This window comes from Eriocheir sinensis, chromosome 16, assembly GCF_024679095.1.
Source record: "Eriocheir sinensis breed Jianghai 21 chromosome 16, ASM2467909v1, whole genome shotgun sequence".
Classification (NCBI taxonomy): Eukaryota; Metazoa; Arthropoda; class Malacostraca; order Decapoda; family Varunidae; genus Eriocheir; species Eriocheir sinensis.
The window spans coordinates 15,431,661-15,445,122 of record NC_066524.1 but is presented as its reverse complement, the minus strand read 5'-3'; the positions used below and the strand labels follow the sequence as shown (position 1 = coordinate 15,445,122).

Here is a 13,462-nt window from a genome sequence, read left to right as displayed (position 1 = left end):
GCCACAATCAGGGATGGGGTGAATACAAGAACATTACCGTATTCGAATACGAATACGAATACTTCATATTTATTCGAATACGAATACTCTGAAATACTAATAATTCGAATACAAATAGGAATACTTCACGAGAGTGTTCGTGAATGCATTCATGAATACTTTTCGTTGAAAATAACTTTTTCATGTAGGTAGCTCGGCAATGAGCGTAATATGGTACTAAAGTTATTCAATAGAAAAATGACGTCATGAACTTATAACTGATGCCAATATTCTGTACTAGTTTGTCACACCCAGACATATTTGTTTTCCAAGAATTTCAAGTATATTTCTATATAGCTGTACTGAAAGAAACAACAAACTATCTATATCACTATATAAATGTAATATCCAGGGATTCCAGAGAGAAAGGGGGGAGGGGGCAACAAAAGAGAATAAATCCAACAATGAACCTGGAGTAACACACCCCTACCATTGGCGAGAGGCAACTGAGGGCCGCAGCCCTGCGGCTGCCAGATCAAATTGACAAAAGTTCCCTGATTTGCCTAAATTTAGCACGGCATTTCCCTGTCGTATTTTTTATTTACTTCTTATACACACACACACACACACACACACACACACACACACACACACAGATATATATATATATATATATATATATATATATATATATATATATATATATATATATATATATATATATGATGGGTAGCTACTTGCAAACATAGTTAGCCTTCATTGTTACCTACCTAGAATGACTGCGGTATTTCTGTAGATCTGAGGTTTTGTAGATGTCAGCTGTCATAAGTTCCAGCAATGCATGCATGCTTTTCTTTACAAACACTAGGAATATCAATTTTAAGTACACTAACTATATGTTTTGCACTTTTAACTATATCTTCTGATGTTTTGCCCAAGCAGCCTGCTTTTCTATTTCTGATTTACCCGCCTTTCCGTCAGAATTCCACAATTTACAGTGGAAATACATATAGGCCCTTTGCCGCTTCTTGTCAGCCAACTTTTAATCAACGGGTCACTTTCCCATTTTTCTGTGTATTTCTGCGTATACGGCTGTACGTCGTTTCCGCTTGGCTGGAGGACTAGACATGACTACTGTGTATTAGTAACAAAAACGAGAACTTATCTGAATGACAGTGTGAGACAGACTAAGGGAGAATACTGGTACTGGTAAGAAGCGGCCAGGGTACGCGTCTCGGTCTCGCTGATTTAGCTAGCTAGCAGGGACGAGGGAGGGAAGGGGAGGGACGGTATACGGGTCTCATACAAGTCATGACACCGTTAGAGGATGAGGGAAGGAAGAGTGAACGGTAGGGGAAGGATATAGTGATCGAGAGGCCTCACAAGTAGGCTGAAATACAATTGACCTGTACCATACACGTCGGACAAACAGGAACGAAGATTTGTAACTTGGAAGGAACAATAATTTATTTCTGATGATGGATTTAAGATTATTCGGCATATTATTCGAAGAATACGAATACTTTTCCCAGGTATTCGAATACGAATGCGAATACTTTGATGTCAGATGACAAGTATTCGAATACGAATACGAATACACCCAAATATATACTGTATTCGAATACGAATACCGAATACGAATACCCCATCCCTGGCCCCAATACGTCCCTACAAAGCTCCACGACAATATAATTTAAACCATTTCCAAAATTTAAAATGGCAGCCGCTTCATATAGTCTCTCACCCAGCCCCTCTCAGACCATTATCAAACTCTCTCATGCAGTTACCTAGCCCCCTAAGCCCAGCAAGTGCATATATAATAGCCCCAAAGTCCCTCAAACGCTACATGACGGGTCTTTCACCCAGCCCCTCTCAGACCATTACCAAGCTCCCATCATATTGTTACCTATAGCCCCTAAGCCCAGCGAGTACATAATAGCCCCCAAAAGTCCCTCAAACCCTCTATGGCTATATATAATTTTCGCCATACTCCTGTAATTTAAAACGGTGATGGCCCTAGTCTTTCACCCAGCCCCTCTCAGACCATGCAAGCCTCCATCATACAATTATAGTAACCTAGCTCCCTAAGCCCAGAGAGTGTATATTAGCCCCCAAAACGCTCCATGGCTACATAATTTTCGCCATATTCCTGTAATTTAAAACGGTGGTGGCCCTAGTCTCTCACTATATAGCCCCATTCAGACCATACAAGCCTTCCTCATGTAATAACATGCTGTGAGTGCCAATACCATAGATACGTTCAAGAAGAGGTTAGATGAATTCATGGATAGCGAAGTAAGGTGGGGTTAAGCTTACAGGAGCTGCCTTGTAGAGGCAAACCGGCCTCTTGCAGACTCCTTACCTTCTTATATATAAGCTGCCATTTGCCAGCCCAAAAACACCCAAGAGTAACACAAGGTTACAGGAGAGGCAATCTGGAGTCTCTGGGCATTGGTTTTCTAAATCATGTTGAATTAGGCTCCGCACACGTAGCTTAATTCATATTATATATTCATTGTAGTATATAGGCCCACTAGGTGGGCCAAGAAAAAATTATAACAGACTCATTGAGTTGCTCCCCTCCACGGAAATCTTTAGTAAAAGGCGAAAGATTTATGCGTTTTGAAGGGAAACCAGAGTTGTCAAAACGCTGCCAACTCGCCGCCATACTGTCTCGGGCTGAACACCAACAGTTGGGCCATATCCGACCTAGAAGGCAGTCGCACTTACAACATATGCTGGGCTGTTGCCCAGGGACGACTCTATCCCCTTCACAGCTGCTGGTCCACGCAAAACGCAATGGCACAGCTTTTTGTTAAAACGTTCTTTACCGAAACACTGACGGAAGCGGCTAATTTTGACATCTAGATAACCGCCGTGCCCTTCATGCCCGCAAACTTGCCGCCACTCCGTCCACCTGTTACATTACACAACTAAGGACAAAACATTCAGGCCATACTTCGGGATTTATTCACCTAGCAGCATGTTTACGTTTCACTAATACTTATCTATAATAAGACCATAAATCTAAATAAACTAATGACACTATAATGGGTGAGGGTTTTCACGGGATAATTAGACACTCGTGCTATCAAAGACAAATAAAGAAAATTACATCCTGCAGCTCATCCCTTCCAATAACATACCTGCTCCGTGAAACGGCTGAATTACGTGCAGCAAAATCCTCCGCCTCTTTGAAACATACGCTTACATGTCGAAATCCAGCAGTCACTGCGACAGTTTGTAAGAAACTGTAAAAAGAAAAATGGTGTTGCCTGGACTAAAGTGATATTCGGTAAAGATTCGTTTCAGTAATAGGACCGTGCCCGTATCTCATTAGCTACTTTATGAAACATCACTATCTCTTCATATATCTTTTCTACAAACCTTCAACAGTCATGGAAACGCTTTCAAAATTCAATTCAAGGACTTTTTTTTACTCTTGAAAATAAGGCCGGGATAATGTTTACGAAAGCGCGTCGCCTCCTCTGGTAGCGACCACGGAAACAGTACTGCCGCCGCAGCCGCAAAATAGCTCGCAGAGGGTTTAGAGTTGGGGAGCCCAACCGAACTTACGACCTGCTAACGGGGGAGGCTGCATGTATATGCGACTTAATTCTGCGAGGAGGTATTTCTCGCAACACCCGCTACACCGCCGCCGCGGCCGTCGCCATGAGCAAACCTGTTATTTTTATGCAAATACCGCGAGTTTTACCATGGAGCATGAATATAACCTAACCTAACCACCTGTATATGCTGGCGGGTAACACAAAGGGCACGGCGGGGGAGGGGGTCACATGTGGTGGCGGGTAACACAAAGGGCACGGCGGGGGAGGGGGTCACATGTGCTGGCGGGTAACACAAAGGGCACGGCGGGGGAGGGGGTCACATGTGGTGGCGGGTAACACAAAGGGCACGGCGGGGGCGGGGGGCACATGGGGTGGCGGGTAACACACCGGGCACGGCGGGGGAGGGGGTCACATGTGGTGGCGGGTAACACAAAGGGCACGGCGGGGGACGGGGTCACACATGGTGGCGGGTAACACAAAGGGCACGGCGGGGGAGGGGGTCACATGTGGTGGCGGGTAACACAAAGGGCACGGCGGGGGACGGGGTCACACATGGTGGCGGGTAACACAAAGGGCACGGCGGGGGACGGGGTCACACATGGTGGCGGGTAACACAAAGGGCACGGCGGGGGACGGGGTCATACAAGATTAAGGGGAGTTACGCATGGTAGGGTCACGGTTCGCCCCCCCCACAACACAACGAGCACGACACGCAGCTGGAGACTGACTGACATGCGAGATAAAAAAGAGGCCGACGCCGTGGGTCGCCACCCGACCCAGTGTCTAAATTTAGATCTCAACCCGACCTGACCTGATATGGTCCGGGAGCAAAGCGGAGACGGAGCGTGCGCCCTTTAAACTCTAACTTTAAAGCAGGAAGTTTATCACAACAATATAACATGCAAACGTGCAATTTCCCCATCACTCAGAAAAGAGTGTTTTGAGGGGAGTTGGGTGGGGTGGATTTTAAATTAAACAAATCACCGTAGGCTTCATTGATTTGGGAGGTGAAAATTCAAGGTTCTCATTTTGAAGGTAAGAAAAAAAAATTGGCCTGCTAAGAAATTCAATGTATATATTTTTCTATTATCCTTTATATCAGAGGCAACTGGAACACAAGCACATGAAACCAGGAACTTCAACGCAATAGTAAAAGAAAACCCATGATTCATTTTTTTTTTTTTTTTTTATTTAGGGAGATCTTGATGGGTTTTAAATTTTAATGTGTATGCGTTTATGCCATTTATTAATATTATGCAAAACTACATTCTTTAATGTAAAATTCAACATTGTTAAATCAAAACACTTATTATTTTTTTTTTGGGGGGGGGAGAGTTCTTTTTGGGGGTGGTGGTGGTGGTGGTAGTGTTTATAATGCCAATTCTGAGTGGAGTCACGGGAGGGAGGTTATGGGTTTTGACAGAAGCTTATACTGACAAATTACCGTGCCCCCCAAAAAGGGAGGGGGAGAAAATATATAGTACCACTTTGGCATGTGAATTTTGCCTACATTTTGTCTGAAGCAACATCGCAATTTTGCTTATAATAGCTCAATAACAGTTAACTTGACCTAATGCTGTGCAACACTGACTAGTTTAAGCACAGCCTTCAGCCAGACACAATAAAAGATATGTGCCAGAAATTTTCAACATCACATCAGTACTATCTATTAAGTTGTGTGGCTAGTTTGGCATTTTAATTCTATTTCTGGGATGGAGTTAGAAGTGTTGGATTTTCACAGTTCGGTTGACATATCTATTACAAACTCAGTTGTAAAAAGTGATATAAGAAAATTAACAAAACCAATGAACCACACCTTGAAAAACAGGTAAAAAAAGACAAATCAGCTATATCATCACAAGTAAAGACTAATGTGACGATGAAAAATTCTGGCGACAGACTAGCAACCCAGTCACTATCACAACCTACTCACAGCATAGAAGATCATTCTTTGAACATTTAGGGCATGAATTTTCCTTATTCTTCATCTGAGTCACAAATTACTAACTTAAATAACAAACAAAGCTTAAATAAAAAAAGTTTCATAGTAATTAACTTGGTAGCTGCGGGGATCGAGTTTCTTAAAGGCCCCTCTAAGTGAGAAAAATGAGAAAAAAATCATCACTCAAACAAACCACTTCATAATATATATCTAAGCATTTGTGATTAGTTAATGCATCATCTATTTTGGGGGGTTTATATCATGGAAAAAATTTGGCCCGTCGCTGGTACCCGGTAAAGCCACAAATTTGGCCCATTGCTGCTACCAGGTTAAGCTAGTCCTTCTCTAATGGTAGCCTACCCATTCCAATAATACTCCACAAATGGTCACTGAGTTTTGCTTAAATAACAGTTTTGTAAATATTATTCAACTAGTCCCTCTCTACTGGTTGCCTACCCCTTCATATTATAATTTAGCATTCAACAAACCTAACCCTTAGACATCATCCTGATTTTGCCACAACTACTTTCCCAAGCAACTTTTTTATTTTCATTTTTACTTTCAACTACAATACCAGATATGCCCATCCCCTTATAAATGGTAACCTAGCCCTTGATCCCTTCAAATAATAGCCCCATCATACCCCATAAGTGTTAACATAGCCCTTCGAAACCCCTTCAAAAAACACTCCATCACCTATATTGTAACCCAGCCCGTCAACCCTTCAAAAACCACCCCATCACCTCTTATATTGTAACCTAGCCTTTCACCCCTTCAAAAACACTCCATCACCTCCTATATTGTAACCCAGCCCTTCACCCCTTCAAAAAAACACCCCATCAGCTCCTATATTGTAACCCAGCCCTTCACCCCTTCAAACAACACCCCATCACCCTGAGTTCATATGGTAACCTAGCCCTTCACCCCTTCAAAAAACACCCTATCACCCTCCATATGGTAACCTAGCCCTTCACCCCTTCAAAAAACACCCTATCACCCTCCATATGGTAACCTAGCCCTTCACCCCTTCAAAAAACACCCCATCACCCTCCATATGGTAACCTAGCCCTTCACCCCTTCAAAAAACACCCTATCACCCTCCATATGGTAACCTAGCCCTTCACCCCTTCAAAAAACACCCTATCACCCTCCATATGGTAACCTAGCCCTTCACCCCTTCAAAAAACACCCCATCACCCTCCATATGGTAACCTAGCCCTTCACCCCTTCAAAAAACACCCCATCACCCTCCATATGGTAACCTAGCCCTTCACCCCTTCAAAAAACACCCCATCACCCTCCATATGGTAACCTAGCCCTTCACCTCTTCAAATAATGCCCCCTTACACCTAGAGAGTGCATAATAGCCCCATCAAGTCCAGCAAACGGTCCGTGGCTATATAATTTTCACCATGTTCGAAAATTTATTATGGCAACGGTAATTGTCTCTCACCCAGCCTCTATTATATCATTTTCAAGCCCCGTCATGTAATTACCTAGCCCCCTACAACTATAGAGGGTGCATAATAGCCCCGGTAAGTCCCTAAAACGGTCCACGGCGGTAATATTCGCCATCTTTTCCCGAAATATGAAATGGCGGCGGTGACGGTGGCGGCGGCGAGTTAGGACAGTACTATATAAATTTTAGCAGAAAAGAGAAAAGAAAGGAAGAGGAGACGTAAAGAGGTTCAGAAACACAAAAGACCACAGACGCAGAAAAAGCTACATCAAGGAATGCCGTTACAAAAGCAAGACTCCCGACCGACAACTCAACTCAACTCAATATAACTCACTTCTCGGTCACTCACACGACACTTACCTGGACAGTACACTCCACAGGTCCAATTGGCTTCAGATACACAGGTAACTCACGGTACTGACCTCCCTGGAGCTTGGAAATGTGGAATAATATCGTGGATCAGAGCGGCGGGTTCACTCACTCCCGAAAAGTCGAAACACGTGACTCACTCCGCTTGAAGTTTCGTCTCGGCTTCGGGATTTTTATTGTGATTGATTGATTGATAGTTTATTGTTGCAGGTAAACAACAAGGGAGAAGGGAGGAACATGCCATCCCAACCCCCAGGCAGGACAGAGTGTGATTATACAACTATTAATACATGTGTAGGTAGATTGATTAATAAAAATAGAGCTTCTGAAGAAATGTATAGCAGGGAGAATGATAAAAATGGTTTGATGAATTGAAGTAACACGAGAACAAGGATGGGAAGAGAAAATGAACTTGTAAAGGCCTTATTAATCTCTCCTATTGTTCTTTTTACTAATTTCAAGGGATTTTGTGTCTTTATCCAACGATTTATCTCTTCTGCGTAGTGTATTAGCAGGAGACAATACCGGTAACTTATTTTATCACTTTGTTTTACTGTATTCGGCTTAATCCACTCAGAGAAAAGTGGAAAAAAAGTATTAATAGTGGCTAACAACACTGAATAAAAAAGGGAGGTAAGAATCAATAAATAAGAGAGTTAACATTAAAGTGAATGCTCAATCCCCAAAGAGAAAAATAGGAAAATGCATAAAGGACGATTTGCAACACTATAACAATGAAGAGGGAGGTAAGGAATCGATAATTAAGATAGATAAGAGTTAAGCGAACGCGAATGGCCGAATCAGCTGACTGGAAATGATAAACAAAACCACGTGCTTGAGGAAGGAAGGTAAACAAACACTAGATATAATATTGTACGGTTTTGTACCCTATTGTATATACTTCTGGGCCTATAATTCCATCCTTATATATAGTGAGTAGGCCTATAACATTCTTTTGAGCCTTAAAACAGTAGGAATGAACAGCAGATAACTAAAATGAGGTACCATCAACTATCAATAAGACACCTATCCTTCCGAAATCGACCTCTCTTTGTCTTTTCCTTTGCCTTTTTGTTTCTGGTTTTGTTTTTTGACCTTGAGCTGCCTCCCTTGCTGTAAAAAAAAGAGTATGCACATCGTTGTAAGTCTGGAAAGGTAAAAAAAAGAAACACTGCATTATGGCATATGGTGGTAACTATCATATATTTGTTTTGAACTCATGGTCAGCCTTGCATACACACTTAACATGGGAGAGAAAGGGACACAGGACATGGGAGAGAAGGATGCATAGGACACTCTCTCCCTCTTCCCCTCTCGCCCTCTACATATGGAAGATAATAAAAATGTAGTATATGATAACATCGCTATCTTCTATGTACAAAAATATACAGTAATACTAATAATTAAACAGAGGACATGTGGGGGCGGGGATGATAAAGTAATAATGATAATTTTATGCGTTTAAGTTTGGCCGGTATAGTGCATTTCCTCCTTATTGCTGTTGTTGTTTTTGTTATTAATTAATCTCTTTTTCTGAGGCAGGAGAGTGAGTAGAAGCAGCCAACCAGCAAACTCTTGGAATGTTATTAAGGATGAAAGACCTGCATGTGATCGAGAATTAACCTTGAACAAAAAAATAAAAATGTGTAGCTACTGTAAATGAAAGTTGGGATGTACAAAAGTTAGCAATATGAAGTCTCTGTATGTGTGTGTGTGTGTGTGTGTGTGTTGTGAAAATAATACAAAACAAACTTAGAATGTAAAAGATAATGATTATACAGAATTGCTATTGGGTAAAAAAATAATGAAGACACTACGAAAAGAAAACAAAAAACTGACATGTATAGATTATGATAATATGGAGTATATATCTGCTGGGTGAAAAAAATATGTACAGCAGACAAAACATGTGTAAATATGAAAATAATGCGATGTGTATCAGTAATAATAGATAACAAATACATAGGCCAGTTATATTGTTCACTAAAGAAAAATGTGGGATGAGATATGTTTGTAAATGTAAAATAAAGGTGGTAAGGGAGGTTAGGTAACATTACATTCATACATAGATTAAAAAATACAGAGGCCAGATATATATATGTTTTCCATTTTAAAGAATAAGGAAATCATATTATCATTTTCATCTCAAAGTTTTCTCAGTGTCTTTTAACTAATTTTCTGAGGTCTTAACACGGTAGCTGCAGGGATCAAGTTTCTTACAGGCCCCTCTAAGCGAGAAAAATGAGAAAAAATCATCACTCACGCAAACCATTTCATAATATTTATAAACGCATTTGTGATCAGTTTTTGCATCATCTATTTTGGGGGGTTTATATCATGGTAAAAATTTGGCCCGTCGCTGGTACACAGTAAAGCCACAAATTTGGCCCGTCGCTGCTACCGGGTTAAGAGACATATAATACTTTAGGAATTCTGATGTACTTCCTTCTGTACTTACATTGGTTAATTAGAGTATTCAACACATCAAATATAAATAGATTTGCTACATTTTAGACCACATTATTTCAAGCAGTCCTCTATTACTCCCATATAAAGTCTCACTGGTGGGACATAGTCAGGAGTAAATAGTCTAACTCCAGTTGCCTTTGCACCTTAATTAAACTTCAATGTGTGCCCAAATGTTCTTCTTTCTTTTGTATATTTGTATGGTATATATCTACTTATGTACCCAATGTATGTATGTTCTTACCTATCTGTGTTTTTGCAAGACTGAATTGAGCTTGTAATGTCCTATGTCTTAAATTTATATAGTACCTATGTATGTGTGTTGGTATTTTGAAAAACTGAGAAAAAAACACCAGATCACAGACAGGCAGCTAGTGAGCCAGACCCCATGAAAGAAAGAAAAAGATGATTCAGATGAAGAAATGTTGCGTAGAAAAATGTTAAGTGAAATGAAAACTATAATGAAAACTGCAAGCATGAAAAAAGAATTAAAAAGAGAAAATAATAAAAGAAAGAGAAGAAGTACATGGAAGGGAAGAGAGAATGAGCATGTAAAACCATAATGAAAACTGTGCAAGCATGAAAAAAGAATTAGAAAGAAGAGAATAAAAAATGGAGAGAGAAGGACAAGAGCAGAAAAAGGTGGTGATCATGTAAAGCTAATATAAAAGTTGTACAAGGATGGAAAATTAATTAAAAAGTAAAAAAAAATAAAAGAAGGAGAGCAAAGAAGGACATGAGAGGGAAGAGGTGGTGATGATGTGTAAAGATAATATATAAGTTATGCAAGGATGGAAAAGCAATTAAAAAGTAAAAAATAATAAAAGAAGGAGAGCAAAGAAGGACATTAAAGGGTTGGCCACAAGAATGTAGGATCTTATACACCTTACCTAATGAGAAAATGTGAACTGACTAGCACATTTACGTAACGCTAACAATGAAGATAAAAAGAATAAAATATCGTACGTGTAAAGAACTATTAACATATGCTGTCGCTAAAATAAAATTATACTCTATGCGTATGTACAAAAAAGTATCGTGTATCATTACCACCACCACCAGCGACACGACATTCATTTTGATGCACACAAATACGTACACACACATGGAAACTTACACACACATACACAGACATAAACGTACACACTCATGCACTTGGTGATGTCATGGACTCAGGTACAGTAGCAAAAGAAGGAGGAGGAGGAAGAGAAGGAGGAGGAGGAGGACAAGGAAAGAATAAGGGGAGAAGGGCAACAAACAGTAATGCGAGAATGAATGCCACTAAAAAAAGGAGATAAAGAGAGGGAAAAAATACACAACGGCAGGACAGGAAAAGAGAGAAAGGAAGAAAGGAAAGAGAAAAGATAATGCAAAAATATAATAAAATCTAAATCTAATTATAACGAATGGCAGAAAAAATAAAAACATGGAGCAACAAAGAGAGAGAAAGGAAATGAGAGAGAGTGAGAGAATAATCTGCCTCATATATACACACATAGTTAATCCCATGTACACTCACACACACACATACACAAACACACACACACAAACAGGCCGCCCCTCAGACACAGTAGCCGCTGTAGGTGCGTATGGCGTCTTCGGTGTATGTCTTGCCGGGCAGCACGCCGAGGCCCTTGTGGTGGCGGGGGCAGGTGTGGCCGTGGGGGCAGCGGCAGAGTGTGTTGGTGTTGACGTCCTCGAACTGTGGCCTCTTCTTGACGGTGAAGAGGCGACACGGCTCCTTCCTCTGGCACCTCAGCCTCTGTGGGGGGAATGTGGAGTTAGTGATGCAGCAGATAACTCATATATATTGTACCAGGCTTTGCTGAGGAATATTAAACACTCTTCAGCATCTGTTAGAGTGTGCAATCAATTAAGAAGTAGTAGGCATATGCATCTCATACTCTATAGAGCAATATATACACATGCAATTCATTAATCTGAAATTCATTTGTCAGAAAATCTAATCATTTGAACTCATGTAAACAGTAAATTATAATCCATCCAAAAAAAAAATCTGAACTCTTGAAGGCAGAAATTTACATGTCAAGGAATAAAGAATTGTCTGAAAACTGTTGTTGTGGAAATTATTGAAAAACTTATATTAGCTATTGTACCAGGCTTTGTAGAGATGGAATGTACTCACTAAGCAAAGGGAAGCTGGTATATACTCTTAAACCTCTGATGAACTGTGCAAAAAAACTAATATAAACACTTCAGTCCCTTTAGGTTGCTGCATCATTATAGGAAAAACACATACCAGGCTTTGTAGGGGAGTATTTAGTGTGTACCCTTCAGCCCATGTGCTAAGGGTCTACAGCATAGGGTATAGAGAGAGAGAGAAATCAAGGTTTGTAGTAGCATCCTTTGCCTTCACATGCTACACTACACTCACACTTTCAGGAGAGCAGGCAAAGCTGTAGACGAAGCCGGGTCCTCTCGTGGTCTTGTAGGCGTGACGCTTGATGATGTAGGCGACAGAGTGGGGCGGACACAGGCACTCCATCACCTGCCTCGTCGTGTTGTCCGGCCCCGTCAGGAGGGTCCAGGTGATGTCACGGAAGTACCGACACCTGGGCAGCTTGTTGACGGGCTCGCACACCTGTGGAGAGGAAGAACAAAGGGTAGAATGCAGGTGGTTTGATTGGTTTTGAAGTGGGTTATGTATGCTGGGTATCTTTACTAATTTGTATTCACCTTTCCAGTTAGTACTATGCTTGTCATGAAGAAATAAAATAGCTAAGATACAACTGAAGATATGAAATGAAGTGTAAAAATTGATTATATACTCAAAATATATATTAGTTTTCAATCTGTATTTCTGTGAGATTAAAATACTCTCATAATTGCTACACATTACATACCAATTAAATTTGTATGTGTTTTAGTTCAGTCTTTATTTATGCGAAGTGCAAAAATTAACTATTCTCAAAGTAAATGGTAAGTTATCAATCTTTATTTCTGTATTAGTTGCTCTTCTTATTGCTACTTTTTGTTGTTTTTGTTACTTCTCTTTCCTTATGTACTTCTGATATTTCTATTACTGTTGCTGTTGTTTTAGTTAATGTCTGTAACTATTTATGTAATTTGTGTGGTATCATTTGTTTTAGTTCCTGCTCTCTTTCTTCCTCTCTTCCCTTACGTGCTGCTTTTATCCCTGTTACTGTTACTGTTGCTTCTGTTAATGTATGTTACTATTCATGCACCTGTAATTTATTTTCTTTTATTTTTTGTTCCTTCTCTTTCCTTGGTTACTGCTTTTATATCCATTTCTATTACTCCTGCTTGTTAATGTCTTACTTATTTATGTGTCTGCTCTATGTCATCTTTTATGGCCCTATTATAGCTTGAAAGACAGCCCTTGAACCCTATTATAAAACAGTTTGCCTTGGCCCCATTACAGCCAGCATCATGACCCCATTACAGGAGGGTGTTATGGCCCCACAGATGGCCCATTATCGGAGAGTGCTGTGACCCCATTAGTGTAGGAGACCACCACTAACCACCACCGTCATCAAGGAGACAAAGAAATTATTTTAAGAATGGAAGGAAAAATGGAAAGAAAGGAAAGGAAAACTAACATGGAAATTATCTTAAGAATGGAAGGGAAATGGAAAAGAAAGGAAAAGGATAAAGAAAGGAAAGGAAAGCTAACATGGAAATTATCTTAAGAATGGA

At 40.4% G+C, this 13,462-nt stretch overlaps 2 protein-coding genes and 1 non-coding gene across 3 annotated transcripts in view; all 3 read right to left on the bottom strand.

Annotated features, from left to right (window-relative positions):
* Nucleotides 1-7,423, bottom strand: part of LOC126999366 (heparan-alpha-glucosaminide N-acetyltransferase-like) — a 61,783-nt gene extending 54,360 nt beyond the window's left edge. Inside the window, exon 1 of the mRNA XM_050861912.1 lies at nt 7,310-7,423. The gene's annotated coding sequence lies outside the window, so the exon portion shown is untranslated. The remainder of the gene's footprint in view (nt 1-7,309) is intronic.
* On the bottom strand, nt 2,506-2,621 carry LOC126999628 (U5 spliceosomal RNA). Its single transcript, XR_007753485.1, has one exon. It is a non-coding gene; the product is annotated as a U5 spliceosomal RNA (small nuclear RNA).
* Nucleotides 7,424-8,494: 1,071 nt separating the features above from the next.
* Nucleotides 8,495-13,462, bottom strand: part of LOC126999369 (protein giant-lens-like) — a 22,385-nt gene continuing 17,417 nt past the window's right edge. The window contains exons 3-4 of the mRNA XM_050861915.1: nt 12,180-12,386; nt 8,495-11,546 (exon numbers count right to left, since the gene is read on the bottom strand). Of these exons, the coding sequence (XP_050717872.1) occupies nt 11,346-11,546; nt 12,180-12,386 (408 nt within the window). The 3' untranslated portion in view covers nt 8,495-11,345. The remainder of the gene's footprint in view (nt 11,547-12,179; nt 12,387-13,462) is intronic.